A 23,071-nucleotide genomic window follows, 5' to 3' on the forward strand; every position below is an offset into this window, starting at 1 on the left:
AGTATGAAAGGGCACACGGGTTGACAGGAAATGTAAGATTAGTTGACACATCTTGAATTGGGAATGCAGGTCAATACATGTTTATACGGTGTCACATTCAGCTGCGTTTCAATATGACTGAAAACTACATCAGTAAAATGAGAGGGTGGTGACACCTCCTGGACTCATTGACCTGTTATTACTATGCCCAGGAGACACATTAATAATTACACATAGGACACATTTTTCTTGGTGAATCCTGGACTGACACTGTGTCATGGTGCCACTGCAATACCAGTCCCTCGACAGCTGCCAGCAGAGCTAAATGAAAGGTGTCGATGTAACCACTTTTTAATAATGCTTTGAAAGAGACTTTCATTACAGCGCTGGCGATATGGTGTTTGATTGTGCTTTTGCTGGGGCTCAGGAAGGTAATATTGAGCAGAAGATGGTATGAGGTCAAGTACGGCGCTTCGTGAGAGCCCATATGAGTTTGATTTCCGTTGGGATCACAGTGCTGATATTGGTGCAACTATGACAAAACAAATATATAATATTTACTATGAGTATCAGAGGGGTCATATGTTCGCCAACTGAATGAAGATGACTGAGGTGAGGTGATTAGCTAAGAATAAATGGACTGTCTCCTTATAACTGAATCTGCTGTTAAGGACTTTTCGAGATCCTTCTTTCACATTATCTTTAGAGCTGCATCATTTAATAGATTATTACATTAATCACCAACTATTGTGATAATCGATTTAAGTATTTTTTTGTGGGCAAAACAAGACATTTGAGGACGTCATCTTGTCAGCTTTGACACTTTATAGACTGAAAGACTAATTGATTAATTGAAAAAATAATCAACAGTTAATCAACAACAAAAAATAATCATTAGTTGCAGCCCCACTACCTACCAATTAACTTACAGTGATAGATGCTAATATTTTTAAGCACTGGCCGCACAGGCTACCAAGCCCCTAAATTAGGTGGCCAAAGTACATTTTTGGCAGCCTAGATGTAAACTTATGTAAAATACAGAAAATGAAAGCCCCTTAAATTCATGCTTACAATCACTCCTTAATTTTTGTTGCCATTTCATTTTTTCATGGTCCACCTTTTGTGTTTCTGGTTCTTCTGTAAAAATTGTCTTAGCAGTTTGGGTAGGTGTAGTAAACCCATACTTAGAGGCACAAAGGAATTGGGATGTTTGGCACTGTAGTATTGCATCGGCAAAGGCTAGCAGTATGGGGATAAAATGGATCCACCTACATGGATCATTTGATGGCCACAAATGCCTCCTGCTGTCATAAAAAAGAAAGAACACAGAAGTCTAAAAAAGCAGGCCAGATGAATCTAAAAAACATCAGCAGCTCACTTCATGGAGGGCAGGTGTCTCAGCACCACATCCACTGCGTGTACAGGGTTGGTACTGATGGGTTTGTCCAACTCCAGGGGCTCAGGCATGCTGCGACCAGTCAGCACCTCGTGGAGCATGTGCCAGCTGACGAGAGACACAAACTTGATGGAAACTTTGAAGGGCCGATCTTTCCCTCCCTCACCTGGTAGAGTGACATCCAGGTCCACCTGAGAGATTAAAGAAAGAAGAAAGGCAAGCCAGGACAAAGAAGGTGAGAACAAAGCAGACTGCATTTAGTGAGGGCAGATTTTGTGTATTTGTGTCTGCATGTTTGTATGCTTTGGCTATGTGTGATATACTGCAGGTATCCAGAATGTTTTGGCAAGTTGCGGAGATGGTCTGTGTGTATGCATAGTAGATATCACAAATAATTTACATTCAGGCTGCACTGAAGAGAAACGATTGTGTATTTTTATGTGTGTGTCTGTGTCTTTTCCCAACTCACCCCTGTGGGTGCCACAGGCAGTGGGTTGGCTGTGTACAGGCTCTTCTTTCCATCATAGACTGGCCTGCGATCCCCAAAGATTGTCACCTTAAAGTGCTGCACCATAGAGTCAACCACCTCCCTGTACAACACACACACAAAAAACAAACAAATTAATAAATTCAACCCCTCAACATCCATTTATCATTTGCCAAGACTTGCAACCCTGTTTACTCACTGCAAGATGCTTAACAAAAGATGCCTAATCTGAGAAAGGTGTCAGAGAAGTTTTAAAGACACTGTTCAGAGAGTCCAGCCTACCTGTTGACTCGCCGTGGGCACTTGTCAGGCTTGATGTCCACCTCGTAGAGGTAGACATCCATCTTGGGGATCTCCACCTGGAAGCAGTTGGCCAGCAGCTTGATGGGCTTCCCCATGGTGCCATAGCCAGGCCGCCGAGGCATGGAGAACAGGGACTGGGCCCCAACGGCTCCTGAGAGATGAACAAGGACAGCAGGATGAATGTTAAAGAAAACTTACTATCAATTTAATTCAGGTCATTCAGGTCATGTTATATGTAAAGCTAATCCTTCAACATGCTGACAGATTCGGGCTTATCACAGATACTGTAATGGTCTACTCAAGTTTAATATTTACCATTTAATTTCTGATGAATTTTACAGTTTAAAATTTACTTACATGTGATAATACCCTGCCTCAGTAGATATCTTTGTCACAACAATTTAACCAAATTTGAGATATCCTTGCCAAAACAATATGCGGAACTATGACATCATACAAAAAGTTGGTGGGGAAACACCAAAAATAACATCACACTTCAACATGTTCAACATCATACAACACAAACACACACACATTAAACTTTCAAGGAAACTCAATTGTCACACCTCTATGTAAAATGTACTGAGAAAAGTACAGAGATAATACAGATGTACCAGGGGAATAAAACCACTTTCAAAATGAACAACACATGCCCATGTTGAAAAAACAGTCAGGATGGCAAACGCTCGTCTGACAGGTGCACAAGTGTGTCATGGGGCACGAACTCTAAAGGAAGCAACAACACAGGGGTGTTACACATGGGACAACACACACACTGAAAACACACCCACACAACTCAAGTGCAATGACCATAAATTCAGCTTCTGAATCGGGAAGTACATTTATTGGCAAATGAAGCAGTTTTGATGGCAATAAAAGAAATAAACGATGCAACACAAATGCTCAGTGTGGAGACAGCAATTCTGCACTCCAAATGATAACCCAGATCAATGCATGATGATAAAACTAAAAAAATAAATGGGTAATACTTGCTCTTCAAATTGTTCTACAATAGGCCAATACAGGCCAATGTTTAGAACCATTGATTGTGTATCATAAAAGCTATCTCAGATCTCCTCATTCACACTTTCATTTGCCCACTTAAACTTTAAAAAGTTTCAAATCTTTCGTACATTATGACTGCTAGTCAACTTTCAAATCCCATTCAGGTAACCTTTTCCTATTTATCCAAGTATTCATACATCTTAAACTGCTTTTTCATACAAATTAAAGCCACCAATGCAGTTTAGCTTGCAGCTTATAGTTGCTTGCATCCTTTATCCCGTCCCACTTTTTCAACTATTAATTCTCCTTCATGTGCTTATTTTCACAGGTTAAAGCTAGCAATTCAGTTTAGACTTAGCTTTTCAATAAAACCTAAAATATTCTGCATCTTTCAGGCATTTTATTGGAATTATTCAACTTCTAAAACCAGCAATTCAATTTAGCATCAGATTTTCAGCAACCCTTAATATATTCCAAATCGTTTCTACATTATTGGTATCTTAACTTTTACAGCCATCAATGAAGTATGACATCAGTTTTCCAACATTCATACCAGTTTCTTCAGAAACTGCATTCTCTAGTTGTGTAGTGTTATTCTCTACTTACATTTGTGCTAAAAAACGATATTACTGTGCATGTGCACACATTCACACAAAGGCCATAAGATGTCTCAGACATGAGTCACTTTGATCCAGAAACAGCAAGTTCTGTTCTGTTCAACTGTGTGCCACACTCATGTCTGTGCTATTTTTGGGTCTGCTGAGGCTTGCCTTCCACATCACACTTGAGAAAACTAATGGCTTTGCTGACATGCTGACATGTTTGGATTAAACTCTTTACTGTTGTACATTGTGCTATTGTTATGCAAGAGCCATCGTTACACAAAAACTCAGATGAGACTCATCCATTTCCCTGCCAAGTGTTACTTTGTTTATTTCTCCCTCCACCCTCATGGCCTTTTTTTCAGTTTTATTCAACTGTCTCATTGTGTCTCAGCAGCACTCTCCAGTCTCTACCAAAAAACCTGCCCCAAATGTGTCATTGATAAATGAGAGTCATAGTTGCGAGTGATTCATCATGATTTGACTCACAGGCACACATGTGTGGGAGATGTTGGGGTTGAGGGCCCTGCTGAGGGGAAGTTCATAAAAACCACCGTACACCAGAACAGAAACCTTCTGTGAGGTAACAGCAGACAACTCGAGCGACCCTGTTTGTTTACAGTCGGGCGTTGGAAGTACGTGCCTTCTGCCCTGCTCTCTTTTGCCGTTACTCCTCTGGTGGGCTGTGAAGTGGAGGCTAACGGGGCTGATGGAGGGCGAAGGCCTTGTGTTTGAAATAGCCTGCTGGGATAAAATGATGAAAAAGAGAGGAAAGTCTGGAATTCCTGCCACGGCTGTCCCTCTCACACAAAACTATGTGCACACAAACTTTTGTTATGGTAATTCCCTTGGGGGCCCTCAGTGAGACTTGTGAGGTAAGCCCAATTTCACACACAAGAGCGACAAAAAGAGGGAAAGACAGATATTCTGGTAAATCTTCATTAAAGCTACAGAAATAATCTTGTCTACTACAGATTGAGATCTGTCCTGATTCAGTCAATTTCAGGACACTCAGGAAGTCCTTTACACAAACTTCCAGAGTGTTTTCTGTTACCAAGAGCACTTTTTTCTGTTCTGTGACCGTCCTGGTGAAGTCGGCAAGTAGGAGGAGGATAGCAGGGAGTGGCAGGATTAGCGAGTGGGCAGGGTTGGTGTTTTCCGGCTTTCATCTGCCTCTCGGAACTGGCTTCCATTCAGCATGAGTCACAGAGCCACCAAGGGCAGAGAAACACATAGTGAGTGGAGCATCCTTGAATCCATGCTTTTGGATTCAGAAGTGGATGAACTATGGTAGCAGCGGCAGGGTCTTACGGTGAGGAAAAAGAAAACTTGAAGCAAACAAAAAACAAACCACACACGCTCAAGTTTTGGTATTCCACCCACAAAAGCACACAGCCAGTTGGGTTAGTTTCAGTATGAAACCCACACACAGACATACAGTAATTAGTAGCCGTGGTTCTGCACAGACACACTGATAGGTTTTATACAGAATTTCCCATATTACACAGAGTTTTGCTTTTAACATTTTGCACAAATACAAGGGCACACTCTCCCTAATGTTTTTCAAAACAGATGCATACATACACATCCACAAACGGCTTTAAAATCACACATTCACACGAACAAATGATTCCTGACACAGCGCAGTCCCCAAGGCCTGATGGCACAGACTAACCCACCACCCGCAGTCATGACTTGTGTTTGGCTGCTGGTAATCTGACAAGATGCAAACAGGCATCAAAACAAACAAGTCGTGTGGGTCTAATCAAAACACCAGCCTCATCACCACGATATTTGGCTGGCCTGCCTCTGCATTCTTTGGCTTCCTGCGATTATGATGGATCTCTGGATGATTGTGTCGCTTGCAGAGATGCTTTGAGATATTGTGATGTTAGTATATTTCGGTTTTCTCAGCAGATGAAGAGACTGTTCGTATTTCTATAAGGGCAAACGTCCCTCTGTGTGGTGAAATGTTTCAGAAATTTCAAAGGTTTATTAAAAGGGCGGGTGATATAACTTATAAATAATATCTCAAAATTTTTAGGCTATTTTTAGGCATTGTGATATACGATATATATCTTGAGAACTGTACTTCATGCAGTGCAGTTTGATGTTCTTTATTAAACTACCACATAGAGGCCATTGGAGCAACCTGTAGCTTAAGAAAATTTAGTCTGATCTCAGCATTCATCTGTGGTGATGACTGCTGGCTGTGAACACAGAATGAGAACTTACAACATCACACATGGCAAACAGCATGATGTGTGTTTTCAGATGTGTTTTTGCAGAATTTTCTGAGTAGCTAACTCGATCCTGTTCATTCAGCAACACTTCAGATACCTCCCTCCTATCTGTCTTTCTTGGAAACTGTTTCTCCGTTCCCTCCACCAGCAGACATAACAAACGTGCTTGTCCACAGGCAGGAGTGAGGGGGTCAGAGAGGGAGATTTAATGGTCACTGGGAGAGCAGGGTTTCAAGCTCCAACAGATTTAAAGGTCCAGTGTGTAAGATGTATAGGGCTTTATTGGCAGAACATGGCAGAAATGTAATATTAATAACCATAAGTATGTTTTCATTAGTGTATAATCACGTAAAAATAAGAATCTTTAATGTAAGGATTTGTTATTTACTCTTTTAATTTATGATAGTAAATGAAAAGTATTTCAGTTCCTTCAGGACTTCGTGGGCTTTTTTCAGTAATTTTGTAGCATAAAATGCTTGATTTCACAGTAGCTTTTCCCAAAAAATTGTGATGCATGCAATGTTTTAGGCATTTTTGGCAGTTGAGATGTGGAAGCAAGTGAAAATTGTTGAAAAAAAAGCTGTGATTTTTAAATTTTTTTAGAAAACTGCACTCTGTTCTGTGTGCTCTAAGTAACCTTACCAAAAAGGCTCTGGATTACAACAATTCTAACAAAATATATTATATTTCTAAAAGAAGTGCACCTGAGGAGTATTTCACAAAGAGGCAAAATCTGTTTGTAGCTCAAACTCAGTCAAAACAGCAATGAATGATGAAATAAAAAAGATTAAATACAATTAACAAGTAAATAATAAAACATTGAGCCAGTTCATTGAGACGCATATGTATGATGTGTGTGTGGCTTACTGCAATAATTAGTGGAACCTGCAGAAGCTATTATGATTGGTCAAATTTGTGGAAAAGTTGTGGTAATTAGACAAAATTGCAAGGCTGTGTAGAATTCATGATGATTGCCTGAACTTGCATTAACTGTTGCAATCACAAGATCACAACTTCTTGGAGGGACTGGTGTTAAGGTTTTGGACTGTTAAAAAGATGATCTCACTTTAGGCTCTAGGAAACCGTGATCAGCATTTTTCCCAATTTACATTATATACAGTCTAAGGGATTAATCTATTAATTGTGAAAATAATCAGCAGATTAGACCAACCAACAATAACAACTACCACCAGCAATAACAAGGACTCTAAGACAACTCGTGTAGTAATGACTGAAAAGTGAATGTTCAGTGGTATTATTGTTATGTGATGACTAAGACCTTGACTGTCTAAATGGCCTTTCTCTGTGGTTGGTAGGTGTGTGGGAAGCTGTACAACCCCTAACACACAAACATGCTTACATAAGTTTACAGGAACACCCAAATACTGCAAGACTAAATACAGAATACTAATTAAAAACACGTCACGGATACAATGACCTCTGCTGCTGGTAGGTGGTGTGTTAAATGTGGCTACCACAATCCTACACAGACACATTAAAGGCTTTTCGGATCTTTGTACAGTGAGTGTAAAGGTTCAAGGAAACCTCCCCTTGTTGAGCTGAAAAATGCCATGTGTGCATGCGCTTTCAGATAATTACAGGAAGGACATGCCTTAACAAACAGAAGAAAGTAGATTTAATCCTCCCCCTGTCTATCAGTATGATTCTCATTTCCTGAGCCTGTACATTCAGACAGTGAGAAACGACAAAGGAGGGAAAACCCTTCTTGACCATAAATAAAATTAACTCCATTAGTGTATTTTCATGAAACTGCAACAATTCTGTGTTGCGGTGTGGAGGGAAATTGCCACTCAATCCTTGAGCCTATTGCATCCTGCTGAAAGAGTGGCTTATGCCTCCTTGTTACCCTTTATTGTGCAGCAAGCCATTCATTCTATAACCCAGGTCTGGTGATGGCTTAACATTATACAAGCTGGTGTTTAATGGAGAGAAGAAATAGCAATTTAAGATTCTGTCTGCAGCAGGCTACAGTTGGAAGTTCTTCATTTAAATTAAAATTAAACTGAACAATAAACTGTTACTAAAAATAAATCACAAGCCTAAAAGCAGTGTGGGTTTTGCCTTTAGGAAGGATTATCACTTAATATGAGAGATACACAACCATGGGTGAAGTAATCCATGTAAAAACTGTGTTAAAAAAATGTGTTAGTTATGTGCTTTTAATATTTAGAAGAATGATTTCTTTATTTCTAGACTGAGTACTAAAGCAGATATTTATAGTGTGATAAAAATGAAAATTTTAATGTTACCAAACTTTGAAAGTGATATTCTGACAGCAATCTATGCTTAGAACCTGCAGGCTTGAAAAAGTGTCTCTTAAATGTTGGTAGTTTCCTCTTTTCAGAGAACAGCCGCTGTGGTCAGCTTGAATTAATGTCACATACACTGTGCTCCAATAGTAACATAGTTTCATGGCAGAAATACAGTATCAAAACATCAATAGAAACTTCTCTAAATACACTTTCCCACTGTCCCACAGCTTGTCCAATATGCTCCAAACACTCATATTTTTGCCAATTTTGTTGCTGAACACGCAGCTTCAGTTGGCTGCTAATGCACTGAGCTGATCTTGTGTGTCACTTGTGCGGTTAGCTGGCGTTAGCAACCATACTTCTGGACATATTTCACCTTTTTTTTTTTTTTTTGTTTGGCGGATCAGTCAACTGGCTAGGTGAAGAGATGCTGGAGCCTTTTACAGTTTAAGAAAAGCCTCCAACATCCACACACACATAACATACTGATAAAGGTTGGAAAAGCTTTTTTGGTGCTGTTATTACCTGCAGCTTATTAATGTATATCGGCATTTCTCTGAATTTGTTTAATCTGATCCATGTGCACCTCTAGTATTATCTTGACTAATCGACTAATCAACTAATCGTTGCAGCTCTACTGGAATGTAACAATTAAATATAACCAGGGCTGACTAATACTATTCAGCATGTGAGACACCAATGCTACACTGCAATAGTGTATATTATAACACATTAATACCTGTGATGTATTTCTTACCATATGAATATTTTGGAGAAACATCCCAGCAAATGTGAACTTGTACCACTCTGCTGCTTTCCAGCACAGCACACGCACACTGTACACACACTACAGCGGGCTCAGAGCCAGAATAACTGGATAGTGAGGAGCTCGACCGACATACAGACCCTGCTAACCCCCTCAGCCACGTCCCTCCAGTACACAAATGTACACGCTGCTAACGAGTGCACATGCCCACACACCAACACACACACACCAACACACACAGACACACACACACACAATACAGCTGTTGTGTTTCTAATCCAGAGAGGCCTGAGCTGTGGGAACAGGGCGAGTGCTCAGTGGCAGGGCACAATGGCGTCAGTCACAGCAGGCAGAACCTCGAAACACACACGCACAGAAAGACTGATAGCTGGCAAAGGAGGAGTGATGCACGTCACACACCGTCAGACTCCTCCCTCCTGTTCCCCTCATCATCCTCAAGAGTGCTGCATCTGGCACCCATGGGAGTCAATGCCACTCTCCGCCACAGACAAACACCAGCAGGCAGCCGCACACTGACAGGCTGACTACGGCCTGGTCAGTCACAACAACATGCAAAAATGTTGAAATCCCCCTCAGGACAAACCTGAGGCAGAGTGACAGTGTGCATGTTGTCAGAATGAAGAGAGCGGAGGAGCAGACATGACGGAGAAATATTTTCAGAGAGCAGGAGAAGCCGGTGGAGGGATTTAGAGTGGGCTAAGAAAGAAGAGTTGTGACTCAGTAGCATAATGGAGAACCTAACAGTCTTACTGACACAGGTAGCTGATGGATGGATACAGACATACATAAATTCAAACACACAAAGTATTCACTCTGTTAAACAGACCAGGAGATTCTACTCTGGCAGTTAAATGGACCTCTCTGTCCGCACAATCTTGCTAGTCCGGCCCGAGTGGAACAGTGGACAGGAGCCAGGGGCTGTTGACTTTTCATGTTTACTTGGGCAGGATGACTGCTCTGTCACTCTGTGAGTTTACATGCGCGCTAATAAATTAATTAGAACCACAACACGGTAATACTTATTGCAACTGTCATGTCAACGTCTTAACAAAATATCTTATTTGCATTAGTTTGCCCAAATAAGAAAAGTGTAAATCAACATCAAGGATTTATTTGCAGGCTTTGAGGAATCTGCTGCTGACATGTCAGTCACCACCCTGATACAGAGGAGGTAACTTTTTCATTTGTCATGAGCATCAACACATCTTCCCAGAGAAGATGTCCTTGTTTTGCCGGACCGTCCTCATCCTAGACTACATACTTATTTAATGGCTTCATTTACATGCACACTAATTTTCCAGTATTATGCGATTATGACCATATTCTGAATTTAAAATGGGTCAAATTTCCTATGGATTTGTCAGACAATGAGTCAAAAATGTTGATCACTGTTTCCCAAAACCCAATATGACATCTTCAAAAGTCTTGATTTGTCCATAACCCACAGATATTCAGTTTACTGTCATAGAGGAGGAAAGAAACTAGAAAATATTCACATTTCAGAAGCTGATTGTTTTTTTTCTCTTAAAATGAATGATTTCTCTTAAAACTCATAATGACTATCAAAATGGTTGGAGACTAATTTAATAGTTGACAAGCTAATCGATAAATCTTTGCATTAAAGCGATAGTTCACCCAAAAATGAACTATCACTTTAAGGTGTTTTCTGATAAACACTTGGGAAGAGCTAGTATTATTCAGGCTTTTCAGCACATTCTTTGGGCATACCAGTGTATTCAGAATATGTGTCTTAATTGGGGTTTTTATCACAGTTCATGACACGTCTTCTTGCCTATCTAAAGTCAGCTCTGTGTGTTGTAAACAAACCAACTAGCCAACAGTTTGCAAGATGCCAAACAAAAAAAGCCCACTACTTTTAATCATTATGAAAGACTTGGCTATCAATAGGTTTTTGAATATGCGCAAATATTGCAACACCAACCCTTTAAAGAAGGTGACTGAACAAATGAAAAAGCATTTTGGTGCAAAAAAGCAAAATGGCTCAAGCGTCTTTTCCATAGTCAGAACGCGCACAGCAGCATGTAAACAGGAATATTAATTTTCATTAACCTCGTTAACAGTTTAGTAGGAAAGTCTTTTTTAGAATAAGGGTAAAAAATATATAATATTTTGTGCATGTAAACATAGCCACTGGGACTACTTTCTACATAAGAAATTGTCCCAAACTAGTTGATTTTAATTTTTCAGCTAATAATAGCTGATAATTTTAAGTTTACTGCGACACATTGGGTATTGTTTATTATAAGCATAAAAAAAGGGTCTAAAATCTGTATAAAGGAGAGGAAAACAAAAATCAAAGACAGACAGACAAACTTCATGGGAGCATTGAAAAAAATCTTCTCTAGGTTTAAGTTTGATGGTATTGGCAAAGTAGCGTAGTGTGCTCTTTACGTGGCAAAGTTGCATAGACAGCCACTAACAATGTTTGGTTAATGTACTGCCAGATGGATGAAAGGAAGACAATCACTGCCCAATTAAATGTTTCCCTCTGGTTTTAGTGTGCTGCTGTTAAAACTAAACACGGGAGTAAAAACCAGGGCTACATTTTTTATTTACAATCAGCTGAGACACATATACAAATATGTATTAGAAAATTAGATACATCAGATACAACAAAAATGTAGTTGCTATCGATCTCTTAACAATCCTCATTTGTATGGATTGTATGGAATAATTAAGAGATATCTGTAATCTCTCTCTGCCACTGATAAACAGACAGACTTTTGTCTGTTTTCCAGTGAACCCCCCAACAAAACATGCAGACTTTCCCTTTTAATTCTCTTTCTTCCTGTCCATAACCTCCCCCTGAAATGAGCCCCTTGCAGTTCCCCCAAAAAACAGATCTCAGGAAGGGGAAAAGCAGGAGGAGGAGGAGGAGGAGGAGGAGGAGGAGGAGGAAAAGAAGTGTGGTCTGAGTCTGACTGCTCTGGCTTACAATCTCTGTGACACATCACAACCTCCAGCTTTTCTCCCCCTCCCCCTCCTCCTCCTCCTCCTCCTCACACACGCACACTCCATCCCTTGACTTTCCCTTCTGTCTACCCAGCAGCCCACTTGTAGGAGTTTGCTGTCTACCCCACACTCTGACAACAGCATGTGTCAGCCAGCAGTGTGGCCTCTCACTCTAATACGCCAACAAATGATTAACACTTCGTAGCAAACATGAGGAAGATATATTCCACACAGGGCCACAGGATTCACAACACAGAAAAATCTTCTGGACAGTAATGTTGAAGTAGGTTGAGCAATATGACTGTACAGTGTGACAGTAGAAATGAGTCCACCAGTAGAGTTTTGGCTATAGTTTCCACCACAGGAGTTCCTAGTGCATGATCTTGTGCAATTATAACATGACCACACATGACCATTCAGTGATCTCACAAATCCAGCTGCCTTGCAAGGTAATGTGATTTGGCCAATAGGAATTACTACAGTAATGCACATCTAAGCTAGTTTGCAAACGCCTGAGGAGGAGAGAATGACAAGAAAACATGAAGGAGAGCTGCATCCCAACCAGACTGGTATTTATTTGCACCTGTCAACATTAAAACCTGTAACACTTGAAATTATTGTTCTCATTTGGGCCATAAAGCTTCCATTTTGAGACGATGTTAGTTTTACTGTTTTAATTCAAGTGTTTAATTTACAGAACAATTACTGGATTGTGATATATCGCCCACACATTCTTAAAGCATGTATTTGTCGGTTCCACCTGGGTGAAACTACATTGAAAGTGCTGAGTTGATGCAACACCTTTTCCTTCTATTTAAGGAACATGTACATGTGGGTCAGAGAGGAGAAAACACAAGAATGATGATGCATCAGTGGGGATTTAATGTCAAACTGCACGTGCCCAGGTTAAATTCTGGCATCGTTCGGCATTTGAAAATTTAAACGTCAAAGGAATAATGATTATCTAAGCTGTTTTTAAAGACTGTCATTGAAATGTCAAATGAAGGCAACTTGTCATGTTACTTTCCCAAGAAAGTCTAGAGATGGGGATACTCGGATTATTCAGAAGTTTATACTAAATACTATAATACTTGAAGGAACGCTGTCTTTTGTTCAGTTGTTAGTTAGTTGTGGTTAGTTGTTTGATCCATAAGGTCAGAAAATGGTGAAAAAAGTAGATCAGTGTTATCCAAAGCCCAAGATGACATCTTGTTTGTCAACAAGCCAAAGATATTCAGTTTACTGTCATAGAGGAGTAAAGAAACCTGAAAATTTTCACATTTACAAAGTTGAAATCAGAGAATTTTGACGTTCCTTCCTTAAATAATACTTAAACCAATATTTTTTTTTTTTTTTAAGATTATTTTTTGGGCTTTTTGCCTTTATTGTTGTAAGACAGCTGAAGATATGGCAGGAAAGGGGAGAGAGAGAGAGGGGACGACATGCAGCAAATGGGCTGCAGGCGGGAATTGAACCAGCAGCTGCTGCAGAGCACTGACAGCCTCAATACATCGTGCACACGCCCTACCAACTGAGTTATAGGGGCGTCCCATTTAAAACCAATAAACTGATTGTCAAAATTGGTGATTAATTTAATAGTTGACAACTAATCGATTAATCGCTCTCAACTCTTATTGATTAATCGTTGTTCATCTTATAGGGAATCAACGGTAAATCAACGGTTCAAATGACAAAGTGAAAAAGGTAGCCAGAATGTAGAAAACTAATTGTAATATGTTGAAGAAGCAGAATAATTAAAAAGATCTCTCATTGAGACTAGAGTATTGTTTCAGCAGCTTCCTATATATTCTGGTCCTTAATATTTTTTGACTGACAGAATGTAGGGCTGCACAATTCATCAAAATATTACCAAAATCCAAATGTTGCCAAGTGCAATAACCAAACAGCAGAAATAGTAACTTTTTGATGAAGGAATATGTGACAAAACAGCCTTATAATAAAGTACTGTAATGCTGATGCACTGGCCTACAAATCTTGTTCTCCAGATGTAAGAAAATGTTTGTTTGGTACAGATGCCAACAGATGTCACATCATCATGATTTTAATAGTTTTTTTCAGTGAAAATAAAATTTGTGGTACAAAAATGCTTATTCACACTAATCACGAATCATATTGCAATTACAATATCTGCAAAAATATTTACCATATTGTGCAGCCTTAATAGAATATTATTGGCAATATTGGTCAGATCTTGATTATAGCAAATGTTATGATGGGGGAAAAAGTATCAGACATGAAAAAATTCTAGGGTTAACAGATTTTTTTTTTAAATTTCCTCAGTAAAAAAAAAAGGCATGGCTAAAACTCTCTCTAATACAATGAGCCTAAAGAGCAACGGCAAACTGCATTCACCATAGAAACCTACAACAATATGCCAATAGTTAGCCTTATGGGTGGCTGGGTTTGCGGATGGGGGTTGCCCATTGTCAATGGGCTACTTGAATGAACTGAGCATTATGGGGAGAGACTGCAAATCAAGTACTAAGCCCTCCCTCAAAGCCGACCCCACTGTCTGTATAAAATCCACAGAGGACCAACCTACAAGGAGAATGACAGGGAAGGCAGAGTTTCCCACTGAGGCACAGAGAGGGAAATAAAGCAGTAACCAAGGACGGGAGGGGGGTGGTGACTGTCTGTGAATCAAAAAAGAGCGGGAAATACGGGTGTGTGAGAAATAAGGGGGCATGAAAGAGAGGGACTGCCTGAAGAACATGAGTAAGACGTCAACAGGATAAGCCACAGAAAGTGGGCTCATTTCAAATGTTCTCATAAATGTCTCAAAGAGACATTACTGACAGAGAAACTAGCACTATTCCTCATAAGTGTGGTGGCTTTCATATGAAGCTGAGTCATCTCCAGCCAGCTCAAATCCCACCTGGTTACACTGTGTAGTGTGGAAGGTAGAGGAGGACCCCTTTTTTTACTCTATCTGCCATCTCATACCGTTTCAGAAATCTGTGTCTGTCTATCTCAGTATGCAAAGTACATTTATGTGTGGGATGTTATGTCATTTTGGGAGATACAATTATTCCAACAGATGATTAGTTAAGCTTAGAATAAAGCTTAGCCCTCTCCAAAGTTAACAAAATCCACCTACCAGCCCCTCCAGAGCTTACTAATCAACACATTAGCCTATATCTTGTTTATCATCACTGTGCAATTGCCAGATAACCAGATGTCTCCAGGAAGTCCAGCAAAGAAATAATCAACTGAATAAACACCCCACGTGCTAATGTTACATTCTGTTTCCAGTCTTAATGCTAAGCTAAGCTAACTGGTTGGAACTAGATATTAAACAGACAGATATAAGTGGTGTCGCTCCTCTCATCTAACTGTCAAAAACACATTTCCCAAAATATTAGATCTGGTGTAGAACTTTTTCATGGCAGCCATATTGATATGAAATAGTAGGGTAAACACAGGTGTTACCAGCGATACTAATTAAGGTCCCGTCCCAATTAGTGTAGCAGAGCCTTTCCAGTGAGCCAACATACACAATAGCAATACCCTGACTCTGTTTGACCTGAATGGAACAGAACCTTAAAGTTCCCATGAAACAGCTAGCATTAGTGTGTTACACCATAGCGGTCTATGGCTGTAGGAAAGAGAGCGGTCCTGTTATTTACCTCCTCTCGGACCGAGAGATCCCAGTGAACACAATCCAAACCAGGACCAAAATAGCCAAGAATAATAGGGGTCACAGCAAACCAAACTACTGGCAGTTAGCGTTTTGCTAACTTAGCAACAAGTAAAGCTATCTTTCCATCGGGAAATTCTGCAGACAACCTCAGTACTGTATTCCCTGTCAGCCTCGAAGCTCCGTAAAGTGTTTCATTGTATGAAAATTTAGTAATGCAGCTGAGTGCAGGATGAGTCACTAACCATTTTAAATTGTTTTCCAGGAAAATTTGTTGGAGAGAAATTAGAGAAAGACAGACACTCGACACACCATCAAAATTCCTGAAAATATATACAAAATGTCTTTTTGTCATTGTTAGGCAAGATACTGGTGTATGGTGACATACACAGCAATACACATGATAAAAACACTTAAGCAACAATTATGACTTCATGGGAAATTAGTATCATTAGCAACACCTGTGTTTACGCTACTATTTCATGTCAAAATGGCTGCTGTGAAGAAGATCTTTTCCTTGAAAGGCTGGCCTGTCACTGAAACCAGCAAGACTTACCAATAATTGTATTCTGTATATAATTCAAAAATGATATTTAAGAAAATATTAATTACATTTATATTCTCCATTTAAGGTTATATTTAACAATGACGCCTCCAGTAACATTAAGTTATCAGTCCATGATTTGAAATTCTTGATTTGTTTTGTCTTTGCAAGTCAGCCATAATGTAACATCACATCATTATCAAGTGACAGGCTGTATGTGGGCATATCTCGGGGTTAGCACATCAAAATGGATTTGATTTGCTTAGGGCTCAAAAGCCTTGCACTCATTATATCCCTAGTGCTAAGCTCTCCAGAGCCATGGTTTCCATGCCACATGCTGCTGCTTAGACTACTACCGTGGCGAGGAGCGAGTCAGTTTTTAAGCGTGCTCTTCCGTCAACTGACTGACTGATGGTTGGCCCCCTTTTAATCAGTGACCAAGGCACAGGACTGGGTGGTTGGCCTGTGGTAGTTATATGATTGTGAACCAACACCAATACATACACTATCAAGATCCTGCAGTGACCTACATGAACATGCCACAGATTTTTGCAGTAAAACTTTCCTCCATCTGACTAAATTGATGCAAAAGTCTTTCATAGTGAAAGCATCAACCACTTTTAACACACTCAGTGTAAGCTGGCTAGAAGTACATTCTGCATGAAATTGCATTTGATGTGCTCTCGGTCTGCTCTGGAATAATATGCTGCAAGCAAACACCAATACACTTATGGTGAGTCCCAAGGTCCGTTTTTTATGGTCAATGCTGACTGAGGAGCTTGAGTTATGGTGGAAGCAGACACAACTCACCTTCCTCAGCCCTTCACTACAGGAAGTCGCTGTTATATAAGCCAAATATCGCTCTCTCCAGAGCCATCAGACTACTGAAAATATTCTCATATAGCATAACACTTGATTGATCTTTATTTAGGTAGCTAAAATACATTTTTCTGTGGACCTTCCTTTGCTTCCTACAAAGGTACTCTGATGCTTCTTCAAACTGGGGGCTTGCTGACAGGCATCTACTTTACTCTAAGCATACAAAATTAAAAACACATACTTATGCGCCCTCTCACACGAGAAATCCAAAAGAAATATGGACATGACTCCACTGAACTGAGTTCACCCTTTTTGGACACTGACAAAGCTTTAGTAATGTTACATGCTCGACTTTGCAGCACCAGCAAGTTTTTAAAGACTGATTGATGGGATTTTGTGTTGTTAACTGTATTACCTTTTAACATATATATATATATTGTAATGAGCATATATGAATGTATTCTATTTTGTTTGGACCCAAAATGTTTTATCTGTTTGTGTCAATAAAAAAAACTAACCATACTCACTATGGATAAATACCTCATACAACCCCACTTCAACTGTTCCAACCTATCTCATTAAGACATCTTCTTCACACACGGAAGAGCAAAGCCAAATCTGGAGCTTATTTGGTCACAAACTTGTCATTTTGTTTAACAACAAACCAAATTTAATGTAGTTCAGAGGACACCGTAAGCTTAGCATGTACACCTGCCCCAACAGTGACACATAACTGTTATGGTCTGTTTGATATTACTGTAGGTGTTCTGTTACTGGGAAAATACCTCATGTTCCATAATGCTACCAACACTGGGAAGTGTCCCAACTAAGGGGAGCAGAGAGAGAGAGAGAGAGAGGCTAATGAGACAGTCAGCAGCAGAAAGGGATCTCCTCTTGAAGAGGAGGGGGTGGGTTAAGAACCAACTGCTGTATCATGTGTCACTGGCTGATCAAGAGGACCTGGCGTTCGGTTTATGGTCACATAAGTGGAAAGCTTCCGTTACAGCTGAGACAAAACCGGGCAGTCCGTACTGTTTAACTGCCACTACGACCAAGAAAGAAGCAGTTCACTGGCCATGGCCTATTGACATATTTTATCATCAGGGCTAGACAGCGATTTGTAAGGTTACCTGAGGTTATTGCTGCAGATAAACACGTGCAGCAGCAAGGCTTTTTTTTTTAAACTTTGGCTGGTGTGTGGTTGGAAAAACAAATATGTACAATAAGCTTCACAGGTGAAACTAAATTTGATTGAAAAACAACCAAGGATCCTGTAAATGTCTTGAGAAAAACGGCATCATCAGGAACTGGAAAACAGCATAGGCTAAATGTTCTATTCACAAAGCATCAGCATGGCAAAAGAAATCTAAGACTGTACTTACTGTAGGACAAGGCTACTGCTAAATGTGTAAAGGTCAGTCTAGGGTCAGTGGATGACCAAGACTTGGAGGCCTTGAGAGGACAGAGAGTCACAAGTTCTCAAGTGACTAGCCATGCTTGGTTTGAGTTGCTGAACACAGTTTATTCTGCACCAAGGCCAGTAAAACCATGAAATAACTTAATATTGTGACAGTCTTCCTGATAATGTAGGGGAATACCAGGTTTAACCTCAGCACCTGTTTAATGAAGCCTACACACCTGGCTGATGATGCTAATGAGTTTCCAGTGAGTGAGACAGAACTAACTCCACTTGGAGAATGACATACGATAATTACAACAGCATAATATTTTAATTGTTAGTTCAAATAAGTTTTAATTCAGTCTCGCATGATGGGGAGTTATTCAGCGAATCCATTTCAACCGTGACTCATGTTATGACAAAATAACAGCAGAGGCTGAGACAGTTAAAGGGACAGTTCACCCCCAAATCAAAAACATATATTTTCCTCTTACCTGTAGTGATATATATCCATTAGTGTAGTTAGTTAGTTTTGGTGTGAATTTTGGAGATGTCTGCCTTCTCTCACATATAAAGGAACTAGATGGCACTCTGCTTGAGGTGCTTAGATCACCAAACAAATACATTTGAAAAAGTCAGTGGCAATGTCTCTTCCCAGGAATCATGACTCAGTTACTCAGGATAATATACAGACCTTACTGTGACAGTTTTACTTAGGAACTGTTTTCTTTCTACAGTACTACACCCATCAACTGTATCACTGTGCAGAAGGAACAATTCATGGACAAGAGGTTAAAGCCCAGCTGAGGAGGACGCCATCAATGTTAACATCACTGTCACCATCCATAAGTAGATGCACGTCTCCTTCTGTGCAATGGTACCGTTGACAGGTGTAGTTCAGCAGAAAGAAAATACTTCCACCATGAAACTGCACACAGCAATGTCTGTGTATTATCTTGAGTAACTGGGTCATGATTTTGAGAGAGAGAAATTGCTGTTTAGTTTTTAAAATGTGTTGTTTTTTTTTTGGTCCTTTGAGCACCATAAACTGTGTGCATCTAGTTCAATTATAGGGCTGTAGAATATGGTAAAAAAAAAATCATACTTCAATTACTTTGACAGATAATGTGATTGTGATATGAGTCATGATTAGTGGGAATTATCTTTTTAACATTACAATTTTCATTTTCACTGAAAAAAGACTGAAGATCTTATATTCATGATGATGTGACATTTGTTGACATCTTCACCAATCATGTTTTCTTACACCTAAAGAACAAGATTTGTAGGTCAGGGCATCTCAGCAGCACTACAGTACTTCATTATAATGCTGTTTTGTCACACACTTTCATTGATCAAAAAATTGCAGCCTGCAATGCAATTGCGCTAATTCTGTGATCTCAATAATATTTTGCTTAATTGTGAAGCCCTATTCCATTATATTCAAAAAATCTTTACAGCCAATATTCTCAAAATTTAGCAACTCAACCTAGTAGGTATGGGTGTCACTTGGATTTTACTGATACCAATATCAATACTGATATTGCTTATCATTACTGATACTCATCTATACACTTACTGATACCATTCACCCGAATTTGGCCCAAAACATAAAGAAATGACATAAAAAGTTTCAACACTTATTTCATTGTTACTTTTTGCATTACAAGTTGTTTTCTGAGTCACTGAATTTAGTTGCATTTTCATTTAACTTTGTAAAGTGAGCCCACACCTTTGAACATGTGAGTGAATGTGAGCTGTTTTTGTAACATTACATATAAACTGATAGCAGAATCATTTGTCTTATCAACATATGGGTACTGACCAGTAAGGGACCGGTACTGGTTTTATGCCTAGTCTTGAAACCCCTCCCGACAATCTAGATGGATAAATAGCACTACAGGCAAGAGGACAATTATGTTTTTTGTTTTTTTTTGAGGCGTGAGTTGTGAATTTAAACACTTTCAGGCTTCATCCAGTGCTGTCACAGCTCAAACAACCCCCATTATCTCGGTGTTTCATCCCACTATGTCTTCTCCAGGTAATGCCACTAGGATTGCACAGTTTGGTTAAAGAAAAATCACACTGCAATTATTTTGACTGAAATTGTGATTATGGTATGAAACATGATTAGTGTAAATGATCAGTTTTACATTACAATTTTCATGTTTTGTTTTTTAAAACTATTAAAATTGTGATGATGTGACATTTATTGAGGTCTGCTCTTTGATCTGGAGGACAAGATTTTTGGGCCAGAGCATCTATGCAGCACAGTCCCTTATTATAATGCTGTTTTCTCAAACATTTTTCCTTTTTCCAAAAATTGCGATGTGGTTCTGGTTCTGCGATTAAGATATTGCACTTGACCATCTTGCGATTTTATTGCGATTGCGATTCATTGCGCAGCCCTAACTTCCAAAGACATGTACTGTACAACAGTCAACAACTCAGTAAAGAGACGCTACGGGAGAATTTACCTGTAGTTCCGATTTCCATTCATGAGGTCCCTGCCCGGTTCACTTCCCGGATCACAGATGTCAAACGTTTGGGACTCTTCCTCCGTTCAATCCGGTGTCTCCTCCGGCAGTGCGCCGCCTCTGCAGCGCTGAACCCTGGTCCCTGCTAGCTCCCCTTTCCTGCAGACTGTCAAAAGCGGCCCTTCGGTACGGTCGTTTCCCCGGCCGCGGGGTCTCCGCCGTCCCCGCACACGGTCAGCGTATCCAATCGGATTTCACTGCCACGGCGAAAGCTACTGGTTGCTCAGTGGAAACCTGCTAGTTAGCCAAGTTAGCTCGCTAGCCAGGTTTAGGAAAGTGGCTGGAACGGATGAGAGGAGCTGTCAGGATATCATCACAGCTGGGTCACCGAGTCCAGATGAATTCCTACCGATAACGAGACATTAGAAGCGACGACATAAATCTGTATCCACAGAACAGCGAGCGTCGGGGTAGCTACAGTAATTAGCTAGCTGTTAGCTCGGCTGTTGGATAGTTGGAATTCTGACAGACGACGGCGACTTTTATCGCGTTAAAAACAGCCGTTGACACGGCCCCGTTTTCCGAGCACCATATCCCAGCGACGTCGTCCTCTGCAGCTTGTATCCCGGTGCTGAAGCACAGCTGTCAACAGCGGGCAGTATCCGCCTAGAAGTGTCAGGATTTTCAGTCTGCTTGACAGATCAACTCTGCGGGGCTTCGGCAAGCCAGCTAAATATGGTGAAGTTGCCTTTCTGACACCGACAGGAAGAGGTGGGCTCTGTGTCACCACACGTCAGAACAATCAACTCCGCCTTCACCTAAAGGTAACCCTACGTTTACTATACTATCAATGCATTGAAACAGTTTCTCAGGAGTTCACAGCAGAGGACCCCTTAAAAAATAGAAAATTTGAATAATTTTACGCATTTGGATATTTTTCACACTTCTACTAGGTTATGTGGAAAACTAACGTGAGATATTATCCACGATGTCAAATACCCATGACATACAGACACATCATGTATAAAACATACATAAAAACGAAACACAAAATCAACAATAATAATATACATAAAAATATTAATTAAAAAAATATTAAATAGGCCTAAAAACATAAAGAGAACAATAACAGGTCCACACTGGGACTCGATTATAATAGGCCTATAAATTTGTTTAAAGGACGCATTTTGTGTAAATAATTAATGCTTGTTAAAGTCTAATCATTACATAAATACAAGCTATGATTAACAAAAAAGATAAACAACCAACTAAATAAATAAATAAACCTATATATCATGATAATTTAAATGAATGGATCTGGAAACTTTTCATGGACCCCTACTTGAGAACCACTGAATAATTGTATTGATTTTTTTTTTTATTATTCTATCATACACACTGTAAAACATTAAACAAGACATTCTACTTATCTTTTTCACTAACTTAACATATAATAGGGATTATAGGGGGTTTTCTTGATCCTAAGCTGATTCAATTTAAAATATCTAGTTTTCATTCTCATACAACTTCAGAACTTAGAAACATGAGTTATTCTGACTGTGTCTTTTGACTGGAAATAAGGAGTTGGATGAATGCAAAGCTAAGAGTTCATTCAATTAATTAAATTAAATTGAATTAAATGAAACACAATCATTAGACAGCTTTGAAAAAATTAGTTAATGTAAGTTTAGTCCACTTGCAGCAAGGGAGCTTATGATTTTAACCCAACTGAGAATGATTTACGGTGCAGATAACTAGATGAATTATTCACTACATTTTGTGTCAAGACAGAAAGTTTAGACCTACATCTCCTCTGTTGTATTCTAAAATTTTTAAATCTAGCTAAGGTCCATTTTATTTTCTGTTCTGACTTCAAAGTCAGCTTCGGTGCTTTAAAAGCACCTGAAAAATACATGTGAAAAACTTGGGTTACTCAAAATAATCCACAGGCCTTGTGAGAAAATAAAGTAGTTCCTGCATGAAACTGCTCACAAGGACTGCATTATCTTGAGTAACCAGGTCATGATTTCTGAACAGTCATTGCTGTTGATTATTTTGCAATAATCTGATTATCTGTCTAGCCCTATTCCATTATTTCTGGAAAAAGCAGATATCTCTATGGCCAA

General features: G+C 39.6%; 1 protein-coding gene across 2 annotated transcripts in view; it reads right to left on the reverse strand.

The window, feature by feature from the left end:
* ago3a (argonaute RISC catalytic component 3a) overlaps positions 1–21,763 on the reverse strand; it is a 42,173-nt gene extending 20,410 nt beyond the window's left edge. For both annotated transcript variants that reach the window (XM_084727034.1, XM_084727033.1), the window contains exons 1-4: positions 20,946–21,763; positions 2,145–2,316; positions 1,845–1,965; positions 1,358–1,566 (exon numbers count right to left, since the gene is read on the reverse strand). In XM_084727034.1, coding sequence (XP_084583160.1) covers positions 1,358–1,566; positions 1,845–1,965; positions 2,145–2,316; positions 20,946–20,964 — 521 coding nt within the window. In that variant the 5' untranslated portion in view covers positions 20,965–21,763. The remainder of the gene's footprint in view (positions 1–1,357; positions 1,567–1,844; positions 1,966–2,144; positions 2,317–20,945) is intronic.
* Between the last annotated feature and the right edge of the window lie 1,308 nt (positions 21,764–23,071).

This window comes from Lutjanus erythropterus, chromosome 9 (assembly GCF_056507025.1).
Source record: "Lutjanus erythropterus isolate fLutEry1 chromosome 9, fLutEry1.hap2, whole genome shotgun sequence".
In the NCBI taxonomy this organism is placed as follows: Eukaryota; Metazoa; Chordata; class Actinopteri; order Lutjaniformes; family Lutjanidae; genus Lutjanus; species Lutjanus erythropterus.